The sequence below is a fragment of the Amaranthus tricolor genome, chromosome 14 (genome assembly GCF_026212465.1).
Source record: "Amaranthus tricolor cultivar Red isolate AtriRed21 chromosome 14, ASM2621246v1, whole genome shotgun sequence".
Taxonomy (NCBI): domain Eukaryota; kingdom Viridiplantae; phylum Streptophyta; class Magnoliopsida; order Caryophyllales; family Amaranthaceae; genus Amaranthus; species Amaranthus tricolor.
The window spans coordinates 672,801-685,735 of record NC_080060.1 but is presented as its reverse complement, the minus strand read 5'-3'; the positions used below and the strand labels follow the sequence as shown (position 1 = coordinate 685,735).

The 12,935-nt window shown below is 35.3% G+C and overlaps 2 protein-coding genes across 2 annotated transcripts; both read right to left on the bottom strand.

Moving 5' to 3' along the window:
* Positions 1–671: 671 nt before the first annotated feature.
* On the bottom strand, positions 672–4,150 carry LOC130800183 (plant intracellular Ras-group-related LRR protein 9-like). Its single transcript, XM_057663577.1, has 3 exons — positions 3,252–4,150; positions 1,736–1,902; positions 672–1,653 (listed from the first exon to the last, which is right to left on the bottom strand). The coding sequence occupies exons 1-3, from the start codon at positions 3,975–3,977 to the stop codon at positions 1,020–1,022; spliced, it is 1,527 nt and encodes a 508-aa protein (XP_057519560.1). The 5' UTR covers positions 3,978–4,150; the 3' UTR covers positions 672–1,019.
* Positions 4,151–4,850: 700 nt separating this feature from the next.
* LOC130800182 (C2 and GRAM domain-containing protein At5g50170) lies at positions 4,851–12,082 on the bottom strand. The gene is made up of 9 exons (XM_057663576.1): positions 11,425–12,082; positions 8,672–9,883; positions 8,047–8,229; positions 7,660–7,943; positions 7,038–7,154; positions 6,316–6,578; positions 6,047–6,221; positions 5,261–5,533; positions 4,851–5,173 (listed from the first exon to the last, which is right to left on the bottom strand). The coding sequence occupies exons 1-9, from the start codon at positions 11,783–11,785 to the stop codon at positions 4,967–4,969; spliced, it is 3,075 nt and encodes a 1,024-aa protein (XP_057519559.1). The 5' UTR covers positions 11,786–12,082; the 3' UTR covers positions 4,851–4,966.
* Positions 12,083–12,935: the final 853 nt, after the last annotated feature.

Sequence of the window (12,935 nt, the reverse complement as noted above, 5' to 3'; positions counted from 1 at the left end):
GCATGAGATTGCAATGATACATTTTTAACAATGTGAAAACTATAATTTTAATAATGTTCATTAATGTTACAAATATATCAAAAAAAAACATTTATATTACAATTTACTCATATGCTAAATATTTAAAGATCATTCTTCAACCAGCAAGGGTGTGTTGATGTGGAAAAATATTTTTTGTAATTTTTTTTCATGAGTGTTAGTCGTTGATTTTTTACCCTAAACCTGAACAGATAAGAGTGAATAATATAGTTATGTTGTTTCATTTTTCGTTATTACATTTGACAAGGGTTCGCAATCTTTTAGCAAACATTTTCTTTCAAAATTTAGAGAAGATCAATTTTCCTTTATTTGTCCATGCCCAACACCTCTATTCATTCCTACAAAGTTTTTCAACAAAAGAAAAATAATTTTCATTTGAATTTTCCTTAAAAAATAATTTTTTTATGAAAGTTGTTATTTCTATAAAAGTTTCCATTAAACCAAACACCCCTTAAAGTGAGTGATTGTGCTAACCTCTTCTGAACACATCTCTACAAGATAGGTCAACTCATCAGCAACAGTACACATGTTTATTTGATAAATTTTTACTTGCAACATAGATTTACCATTTTCTTTCACAAAATGACAAAAATGTTACAAGCAAACAGGCCCCTAGAAACCATAATCTAACATTGTTAACAACTTGAAATACTTTATTAAGCTGAAGCATATGTAATAAGAAATCATGAACCCAAAAATAATCAACTAGCAATTGTCAGCGCTTTGCACAAAAGCAAATAAGCACGCCTTAAGTTAAGAACTTATTACAGAGCAAAATTGTTCAGCTATACAGACGGGCAACCTCTCGGCGAGGACTGGATGGCCACACATAGGAAGCTTTTTAAATGTAACCGGAAAAAACGAAAGAGACTTTGCAGCATGATTGCAGAATCATATAAATGAGCAATGTCCTTAAAGCTCAAACAAACAATCGGAAATAAAAAAGTAAAGGGAAAGGAGTGAGTTAGTTGCATACTTAATCATAGCTGCTGGTCAAGGATAGGATCTTGGGGACTTCGAGGAGATCCCAGATATTCCGAAGCTTTAGTAACAACGTCATTTATCTTAGAAACACTTCTTTTTAACCATCCAGTTTCTTGTCCTGCTTGCATTTGTTGCTTGCGTCTTTCTTCTTCTTCCAATAGGAGATCACTATATCTCTTAGTCATGAACAACCTCACGGCTTCAATCCCAGCATTCACAATCATAACGGGAGGAATGACGATCGGGTTTTGATCTAAATTGAGCTTTTTCAACTTCTCCAGCTTGCCAAATGTATCAGGGAGTGCATGAATCTGATTGTTGCTCAAGTCCAGTTCTTCAAGATTGATTAATTCACTGAATGTCTCAGGCAGCTCCTTCAAGTCACTGAAATTGCCACTCAGATTTAGGGTTATAAGATTCTTTAGTTTGGCAACCGTAAGAGGAAGCCCATGAAGCTCATTGAAGTGCACATCTAAGTGTTGCAGAGATTTCATTTCTCCTACGGAAGTGGGAAGTGAGCGGATCTTGTTGTATTGAACCGAAAGTTTTGTCAAGTTTACTAACTCCAAACCTATGTTAGTTGGCAAGTATGCGAGGTTATTGAAACTAGCATCCAGTTCCACCAGTGACCTGAAAAGAACAAAACTTAAGATACTTACCAAGATCTGTCATAAAATTGTAATGTTTGAATATATGTTTAAGAAAAATTTACTTGCAGTAACAGATGCTGTCAGGGAGAGCAGTCAGCTTGTTACCAGAAACATTGATAATCTTCAAGTTGAGCAGTAGGCCAATGGAATCAGGTAGTGATTGTAGAGAATTGGAGGACAGATTTAACTCTTCGAGACTTTCCAGTCCAGCTACAGAGTCAGGAATACACTGCAAATCAAAGGCATTGAGTATGAGGCAGCAAAAAAAATGGAAAACATGGTTTAGCTCAGAGACAATACAACAGCAAAAGAAGGCTAAACATTTTCTATGTGAAGTTGGAGATGATAATCATGGGCACCTTTTTATTTAGGTGAAGTTGCCGATGATATTTACTACCAAGTATGCCCTTTTGTTATCACCAACAAAGCTAAATTGTATACATCCGACGCCCCCCCCCCCCCCCCCCCCCCCCCCAAAACCTCACTTATAAGGAAGCTACATCATGCCATTGGGGTAATGGAATGTTGTCGTAGAAGACGGCTAAACACTATGAATATATTTCGAAGAATTAACATTAATGCGTGATCACACATGGAAGAAAACAAATCTCATGCTCCCAATCCCTAATTATAGAAAAATACGTTTATGTTGGGGACAAAACAAAGGAAACGATTTGTACGAGCTTATTCAGGGAAGTGCACCATGGTAAAAGGTAAAGGCTGCAATGGGAAGAACAAAGACTATTAACCACAAAATATGAATAGAAGCAGAGCATGACAGGGAATACGAGCAAAGCAAGTTATGGCAAGAGCAAAGACTATTAACAACATCCCTTATTTAGTTGATTTGAAATAAACATACCTAAATTTGTATTGTTTATGGTCACTCTCTCCCTCACACCCTCACATACCCAATTGCTCAAAGCTAGTATACCTTCCTAGTTCTAAGCTTTCAGCTTCTCACAATTTTGGACTTGTTTGAGTACAAAATTGATCATCACTACATACTTCTTCCCTATCTTTTTAATTGCAGCGTTTGACCATTATGAATGAGAGCTTTATTAATCAAACAATGCAACTAAAAATTTACCAAGAAAGTATTTTGACCTCATCATCATTAGCATGAAAATCCTTAAACTCAAAGCTAGTAGGAATGAGATTTCTTGAGGTCAAACTGATACACAATGCACTATGTGCTATCAAACGGTAGCATGATTGCATCCATAAAAATAATCACAAAAGCATACGTTTAATCTATCATTCAATTGAAAAACAAAACAATTTATGATCGATCTATTATTTCATTTAGACCTTTCTCAATATTCAAATGTGAATTTTTCATTAATTAAGGATGTTAACGGTCAAATTTAGGCATCAGATAAACCAAAGAATAACTTCTATCAACCATCAACAGTCCAACACAATACAAGTATACAACAATACTTCAACAAAATTAAATTAATTATCCAATAACCTAATAATCAGAAAACATAAAAATTAAGCATCTGAATCAACATCAATCAAACACAGTCCAACAAAACGAATGGAAATCGAAGACAAAAGAGTAAATTCTAAAACCTGGAGTTGATTGCTGGACAAATTAAGAACAAGAAGATGACGAAGTTTTCCAAAAGCTTCAGGAATAATCCTCAATTTCCTTCCTGACAAATCAATCTTCTCAACATTCTCATCCTTCAAAATCGCAACAACTTCTTCATTCACTTCCTCAACAATCGTATCTTCCTCCCCTCCTTCTTTCTTCTCTCTAACAGCAGAATCATAAACCTTCATTAGTTTTTCTTCAGCACTCCTCAACAACTTCTCATACGCATCATGCATTTCATCAAGTTGAACAACAGCTTTATACATCGTCTTCTCCCTCTCCAATTTCTCCTTTTCTTTATCAACATCAGGCGATCGTGAAGAAAGCGCAATCTCCTCAAGCTGAGAAGCGAGAACCGATTCAATTTCAGAAACTTTCGATTTCGCAATATCAATGGATTCGTGATCAGGACGTTCACCTAAAGCTTGCAATATCGATCGAGTTTGAGCAATCTCGGAAACAGCTTCAGTCATGGCAGAAACAATCTTCGGATCTTTGAGATGCGGCATACTTTCAACAAGAGGATCATTGAATTGTGCTGAAGAAGAAGATGATGATGGTAAAATTGGAGGTTGTTCGATGTCGTGCGAAGAAGATGAATATGCTGAAGAACGAAGAGATGAAATTGATGCAGGAAGTCGTGCCATGACGTATGAAAGGATTGGAAAGTTCGTAGGGTTTGGATCCATGGTGGAATTCATAATTGATTGAGAAATTCACAGAGAATTTGGGGATGAAGATGAAGATTGAAATTTGTTTTTTACGTGTTATGGAGTCATCATTTTGGTGGGTTTTTCAGGAATGGATTAGGAATTCTACTTTTGGTTAATGATTTTTTTTCCCGGGAAATCAACGAATATCAGCGATTGGGGAATGAAAAGGGAATTTATATTTTTGTCAAATCTTTTAATAGCAAACTAAAAAAATAAATGCCTAAAATAAATAGGACTCAAATCAAATCCAACAAATTTAAAATAACTAATTTTATAAATGTTAAAAAAAATTATTTTTCGAGTTTAATTTTAGAAAAATTTTATTTTTTTCAAATTTGATCATTTTTAATTTTTATATGAAATTATTAATTATCATATTCTTAATATTTCATGAATAAAATGTTCATATTACTATTTTTTTTTCCAATATATGTTAGGTGAACATGCTATTTATAAATTTGATCCTCTTAAAATATAATATAATGAATGATAATGTATTGTATATTATCTTTTGTTAAATAATTTTGCCTAGATATGAATAACAGTCCAATATAATGTTGATTTAAAATTAAATTAATTTCTTTTTAATTCTTAAAATTTTTAAGATTTCAATTTAGTCTAATTATATTTAGAAAAATTTTAAGTAGAAATATGAATAAATTATTTCTATACTAAGAACATGTTACTTAGTGGAAAACCATCATTTGTGGGCAAGTTTGACTAGCATAGGCTTTAGCAATCTCTAACAAAACATATGTTCCTCAAACAAAGACACAACTAGATAATAATAACATGATATAAACCCAACAAAAAATTAAGCTATTTCAGTTTTTATTTTATATAATAACATCTTAACATGACTTTGATTTTAATTTTGATAAAATTAAACTTGAAAATCTTAACCTACAACAACGATCGATGCAGTAAATTGAGTATAATCCGTATTGAAATTGTTATAATTTACATTCTGAAGCCTACTATAACGAATGATCATTTGACAACAAAATCTCTTTCTTTACAAGCTCAAACATAGTCTTCAATCTACTCGCAAATTTCTCATTTATGTTCTTCGTGATTCTCTGTTGAAATTTGCAATCTTTTAACCACAAAATTCCCAAGAAAACATCACATTTACATTCTTCTTCGATTGATTTGAGACTTAGGAGGTGATAGCTCAAATGTACCTACAATTTTTATCAAGATGTTAGAAAGGAGTCGAACAACCAGCTAAGAGCATTGAGAGCATTGTAACTTGTAAGCAATCAACTCACACGAAAGTGATCGCCAAAGGGAGTATCATGGAGAGCCATGGCTTCGTTGACTATCCATCCGTCTGGATCACCTAGGCGGGATTTCCTCTGGGTGCATCGCACTTCTCCTCCAAAAACCGAAACCTCATGGTTAAATTTATAGGAAAGCTGCCTCTCGTAAACATCGGGCTTCACCGTCCGCCACTCGGTTGTGATATAATTCAAACAACCGGATTTTGCCATCACTTTACGCTCCAAACTTCCTCCTCCAAACATCTCCATTAAGGATTTGATCTGCAAGATAGCCAACAAAGTTTCGTTCATGTTTAGGAGAGGAGATAAACGGTGCAGAAGTTAATGGGTTTAGGAAAAACTTTCCTGCTTAGGATCTAATAAGAATGCATCAAGAGTTATACTATATTGATCGAGTTAAAAAGGCCGACTAATTAAACTTTGGTTTAAAATGCTCTCGTGGAAAGATATTGGGAACCCTAGTACAACCTTTTATTGAACGTGATTATTGATAACAGCGATAACATTTCATTTAATCTTCAATTCCTCAATGAAAGATAGAAAAACCATTTTAAAGTAAGAAAGATATGACGCATAAGATTAACAAACGGTTTAAGAAAAGGACATTATTGTGGTCCACCACACGACATTCTCATGGTCCATGCAACTGACCTCATCTTTTGGGATCAAGCCTTTAATATTATTATAATAGCATATATACGGACTAACATCCAATAAATAGTAAGTCTAAAACGTATAAAGTCGAAACCATAAGAAGTCATAGCAGCCACTTACATCAAACGGAAGAGTAGTAGAGTAAATCTTCAAGTTATTCGCATCATCGGCAGGGAAAAGAGAGCTATCGTTTTCACCTGGACCAAACACACTTTCTTGATTCCCTTGTTCTTCTGTAATGAATGCCTTCTTCTCAGGGGACGCCGTCTTTGCTCTCCATAAGGCCGTTATTGTCCTGTCAAATAAAGGAGAATGAGTGTTTACGCACAACACGTCCTTTTGAAAAGCCGTTATGATCAAAGAAAGCTACAAATAGATGACATATTTACTTGCTGGCAACATCAAATGGGATAAATGATTGGAAATAGAATTTAAGCCTGCCCTCTTCATCCTGAGTCTTGGCTCCATGCCTTGCATCCAAACCTCTCCCTTTCCGCAAAATTATGACGAGAGTAGGACTACCAAATGATGCCATGCAGGGATCCTGCACTTCGATATCTTCTATGTCTTCCCATAAAAAGAAAAATTTGGTTTTATGTCCGAAGAAATTAGCATAGAATCCAACTATTCTAGCGGATACAAAAAGACGGCCCTGCAAGGAATTCAGAAGTTTTAGGGAGCATAAAATTAAATAGTCACGTAAAGTCAATACTAATACTTCAAATTTTAAACGAGGTTTAAGAATTAAGACCAAATATCGTTTTGGTCTATGTAGTTTTTGGTTATACTTTGGATTGTGGTTTAGCTATTTGGACTTGAGATCAGTTATTTTAGTTGGGTTTAGACTTTATGACATCCTATAGAGGTTATGGTTTGAGACATGATTTCTTTGGGTCGTTAAGTAAACCCCGTAATGACCTAAATTACTTAGTTGATAAGTAAGTCGGGTTGTTACAATTTTGTACGACTCCTGGATTATACACCAGCAAGCTAAGGAGTATGAAAAACACATCCAATGAATGAATGCCGAGAATGACATGCATCACGTCTTTAAGAAGGCTAAAATCATGCTTTAATTCAATTGCATAGTGAAATAATTTAGCAAGTGTACCTGCAATGGCATCTTTCTTCTTAAAGAACACGAGTAATCTTTGATCAAGAATTCTTCGGGTGGCAAACCAAACAGCTTCTGAAATGCAGAGTTTTTGTGGGGAGACCGAATATTTAACTGCCAAATATACAACTTACTCTTAATGCTATCATCATCGGACAAAGATTAATAACAAGCCCAACATATTTTTGCGACGAAAAAGTATTGATGATGTATTTCTTCACTAAGCGATGATAGAGGATGTATAACATATATTACCGGTGGCGGATCCAGGAAAAAGTGAAATGATTGTCAAAAATTCTTTATGTAAAACACACTTAATGGGTTTTGAAACCTGGTTACTCATGTGGAAGACAATATACTAACCAACTCATCTAGGATACATATTTACATATACTATTTGACTTTATTTTGTATTTGAGTGATGTCAACTAACCTCAACCACTATACAGTATACACTAGATCGGCCCATGTATATTACACTTCAACCATAAGCTTAAGATTATTTTATGCTTATGGTTGAAGCCCTAGAATATGTTATATACTCTATCAAACGACTTTTAAACAAGAATATTTTGACGGACAACCTAACGAGGTAAACATAGTACTCCGTGTTTCTTACCTTCTTTCCAACTTCTCTTTCCATTTTGTTAAGGTACTCTTTGATAGTTTCAACACCCTTTTTGTTCTCTACAAAGATTCTTAAATGCAATTTCGCCTGACAGGAAACAGCCTTTTTCCCTTGAAGAGGAACCCACATATCAGCCAACTCTGTTGCGGAGTGCTTTAGAAAATTGATCTCGGTGTGCCCAAGTGAGGCTGCCTGGTCAAATGGACCATCAAAATCAAATAATTCCACATCAAGGACTGATGGAAGATCCTCCGAAGCATCAAATTCAAGTACCTCTGCACAAAATTTCAGACGGGTCATCAACGACTGTGATAAAATCATAAAACTAAGGGTAGAAAAAAAACCCGCAATAGAAATATCAGTTGAAGGCCAAATTACCATTCCATTGTGGATTACAAGTTTGTAGCTGTACAGAGCTTGTTCTTGTTTTTCCGTTACAGGTTAAGACCACAAAAGGATCAGATACTCCGGTTAAGTCTAATGACGGTAAGTTAATCGCTTCAACCAAAGCAACTGTTACTACCCATCCATCACCTTGAGATTTGATTCCATGATCACTTCCTGCAAATAGAGTATGTATGACAACAAAGATGTGTATATAGTAGTATAGTACTAGTATAAAGAAACCCAAAACCATAGTGCAAAAACAAGGTCGCATAGCATCGCATTTGCATCGGCCGCATTGTTACATTTTATTAATAAAGAACCGATATTTTGCCGTTGTAAAGGTGTAAAAAAAATTGTGTTTTAGGCCGTTTAAGAAAATTTTCATGCTTTCATCCAACAGTCGGTGTTACCATTACTATGTCACTGTGTCGTTACCTCTTCTACTTGGGGGTCTTATTTGACTGCGCGCATTTCTCCTGCCCTTTCCTCAAGTGGCCACGGGTATGATTTGCCCACTATCTTCCCCCCGGACCCCGGGGATGCTGGGTTGATGACCATGACTATACTTAAAACACCTTGTACATTAGTAAGTAGTAAACATGGAGTAGATGATTACCTACACGAAGTCGGGCTTGAACAAAGAGTGAAACCATGTTATATACACGCTCTAATAGAAGAACTAGAATGCCGCAAGTGACGAGTTGCCCAAAACTGTCGGGCAGATCAAGGCCATAAATCTCGAGTCCCTGACGCTTGTGAGGCTCAGAAAGTAAAATATGTACAAGCACATATGATGTAAGAAAGGTGGCTGCAACTACAGTCAGATTCCCGAAATACTCCTTAGCCAAATCCCAATCTGATTGATGTTCTCTTTGAAGAGCTTCCAAGACAGCATCCTTCTCGGACGAATATTCAGTATCCAACACTTTAAACTTCTGACCCAGCAATGCACTAAATTGGTCAAAGCTCTCTTTCAGACCTTGTTTTGCTCCGTTCTCGATCATACTCTTCATTAACGTAGACTGCGAAAAGTTTATTCCCCAAGAAATAACCAAACGTGAAGATTCCTCGCCTGACGATAATTCTGGACCCGGCATTATCTTGTAGAGTAACTCAACCTCGAAGGTATTCCCGTATGGGACATCCGGTGTAGCCACACGTACAAAAACAGCAAACTCAACGCCATCAGCTTTGACGTAAGTCTGCTCCTCCGTGGCTTTAATCGCTTTAACTAACTTGCTTGCGGGTTGTATATAGTTTACCGACCGTGTCAAACAAGGTGACTCCCCTGGTTTGCAAGTCCACGGACCCTCTTGCATATCGGTTACGCCCTGTAACTCGGCAAGTTCTTTCCGAAACTGCGACTCAGGAGCGAAAAGAAACGCATTAAGATCTTTCGAAGTGACTACATATGTTTGATCGAGAAGAATTCCGCCTTGCAGATTCTCGGGCAGTTCCAAGTCGTCTCTACATTGCATTGTACCCAAAGCTTCTTCAAAGCTACTAGTTGATGATACTAATTCCTCCTGCATACATTCTTCGTACTCGGAAGGAGTAACACTTAAATCTGATGATTCGTCACTTTTGGAGGGTTCCCCAGTTTTATGTAAAAGCTTTTCCAATCGTTTAGTCACGCCTTTTATCAACTTCTTCCCGTGTGGAACCTTCAAATGAGAAGCAGTCGGAGAAACGTTATTTATGAGTGCGTCATCTACGCTTTCCTCTTGTTTATATTCGGAAGATCTGGCACATGGTTCTTCAGACAGGAACAGATCAGAATTAGCATCATCCCCTCTTCCATGCAGAGTGAGAGTCAACAGAATTTTTCCTACACATATTCAAATGTGAATCGTAAACTGAATCGTTGGAAACTCGTAAGAAGTTGAAAAACAAGTTGATGCAATCACATACCACCAAACAAATAATTCAACCAATGTACCCCTAATACCGAAAAAGAGTCTCCAATAAGATATTATTTCGGGCAACCATATACTAAGTACCACAATTCCTAGCCGAGGTTAGAGTCAGCAACTTAGTATTACACACAAGTCAGGGCCCGAGAGGGGAGAAGGGTAGCGGGCAAATAATACCCGTGCCCCCTCCAAGGAGTGGGCAAGGGGAAATGCACCCATTCAGAATATCCCGCGAAAGATAGGTTCCTAGCCAAGTTAATTTATATAAATCTATTTCCTACAACCTCTTCACATGAAGTGAAACAATAAGGTTGTGTAAATCTGATCCCAAACCCCACCTAGGGTGGGAACCACTTAGTGGTTTGGCTAATGGAAGTCGTTGTATTTACTATAACCTCGACTAGTATGCCTCGACACCCACATCCCACAAGCAACACGACGCGCGGCCAGATGTGGTATTGTATTAATATGTGATAGATATAAATACACCATACATAAACAGTTATATGCTATATGAAAACACTCAAATTGGCCATCATGTTCCAACAAAACAAGCAATCTAAAGTACTTATCACAGCCACAAGCAATCTTAAGTACTTATCACAGCCACAAGCAATCTAAAGTACTTATTACTTCTCTCCCAAGTCCCATTTAGACTTGCTTCTTTCACCTAAAAAGGTCAACTTCATTAACTTAACTAACTTCAGCTGAAAATCATGGTTTCAGTTCGTGATTGAAGGTTTTCCCTTATACCCTTACCCTTGCTATGGGTTTGATTCTCACCACCTAGACAAAGGATCAATTTCCCTCCGCCGCGCATCCATGTATTGTATTTGTGTCCATATTCAAAGATTTTAGCTTACCAAGACCAAACAACATTAACCTTGACAATAAAATGTTCAATCGGACTTCGAGTAAACAAGAAGTGCACGTTCAAAGGGGAGTATAAATGGACAAATTCTGTAAGGCCCACAACCTTGTATCTTTGAATATTTAAGATATACTACGTAATTTAATTCAACACCGAGACACTCAATTTTTAGAGGGCCTGTGCTCGAACATGCTCATAACATTGGCGGATTCAAAATAAAATCAAATGATGTAAAACTATTAAGTCTTATTTGTAGAAAATGTTGATAGTAAGGCTTCACCTCCTATTACACACCAATATTTTAATTCACTTAAATCAGTAAACTTGTAAACATATTTAGAGATATAATTGTTATACGCTATCAGTTGACAACATTCAACAAAACTGCATCCGCCGCTGGCTCATAACCTCCCATTACTATTTTAATTTATTCTATTATAATTTGAATAATGAGAATTACAAATCTTTGACATCATTGGAATGAGGACAGGCAAAACATATTTATCCAAACAAAAAGTTCAAGCAAACATTCCTAAAAAATATGTACATGAACATTAAATAAAAGAGGGGGAAAAATGTACAAACCACATTTTCTTTTCACATGTTGTTTTCCATTCTTGGGCTTTGTAAGGGAAAACCAAGTAGGAGGCAAACATTCATTCTCTTCACCCGAAACAGTCCAAACGGGTACCCGAATCCGACCCAGCAAAAACCCAGAAACATTAAAGAACCTAGAATAAGAATCATCATCATCACGATTATAAACTGACAACACAAGCTCATCTTCCAAATCATGTACCCGGAATACAAATTCTTCATTCCAAACAGGGTCTGACCCGGTTTTAGTTCTTGTTTTGGATTTGAATTTACCAACTTGAAGCTTTACATAACTACTACTCTTTACCGGCAAATCATTTGCTTCTAGTACATACACATATAATCTCATAGTAATAATGTTGATTAATGTTGCTAATTGGGATGAGTTTGTGTAATACAAAATTGTATTGGTTATGTCGAAGAAAGATTCGGGTTTAACCCGTTTTGTGAAGAAATGAAAATGGGTTGTTTGAGGTTTAGAGAAAGGGAAATGGGTTATGGTCTTATGGAAGGAAAGGGGAATGGAACTTATTTGTAAGCAAAGCCATGAGAAGACGTGGAAGAAGAAGGAAAGTGACACGAGGGAGAATAAGAAGAGGGAAATGCTTTGTCAGACTTTTTTTTTGTATTAGAATGATTTCTTTGAAACAAATCCAAAAGAACAGGAGAATTTGTGTTTGTCTAATATATATATATATATATATATATATATATATATATATATATATATATATTATTTTTCATTTTAGTTCGTTTTATTTAATTTGTATTATTTTTATATTTGTATAATGATTTATTATTTTTTTAATCTCATCCATATATTATAACTTTCTTTTGATTTTATCCATACAATTTATTCTTTCTTTATTTATTATTATTTTTTAAAAGGAAAAATTACATAAAATAATCCAACATTTTAACAATTTTCCTATAATAATTTGATTTTTTAATTAATCATAAATAATCCAAACTTTTATTCCAATAGCATTGTTTGATTTAATTGAGAAAAAAAATTACCCACCTTCCCTGTGCTGTCTTTCTTTATCTCTAGTTGCAATTTCTTTTTCACAAATTCTTCTGACAAATCATCTCTAATTAGATCGACCTATTTTATATTTTTTAAAATATTATAAGTAGGCATTATTAAGAATATTTAAGTAGATATTTAAGATATTGAAAGTAGACATTAAGGATACGATAAGTAAACATTAAAGATAATATAAGTAGACATTAAAAATACGATAAGTAGACATTAATTTTTAATGGTCTGGATCTATAATACGTCTCTCAACAGAATAGTTTTTTTTTTTCTCGTACCAATCTACCTAACCTTTTCTTATTAGATTTGCAAATATTACATTTGGTATCTTCTAAAACTTTGAAACCCACTTGAGTTCATTTATTATGCTCATTTGCTATAAACATTTTTTTTATGTAATTTCTGCTAAAAAGTACTCTCATTATTTCTTTTTCTTCTTCTCGTTTATTTTTTTACAGTT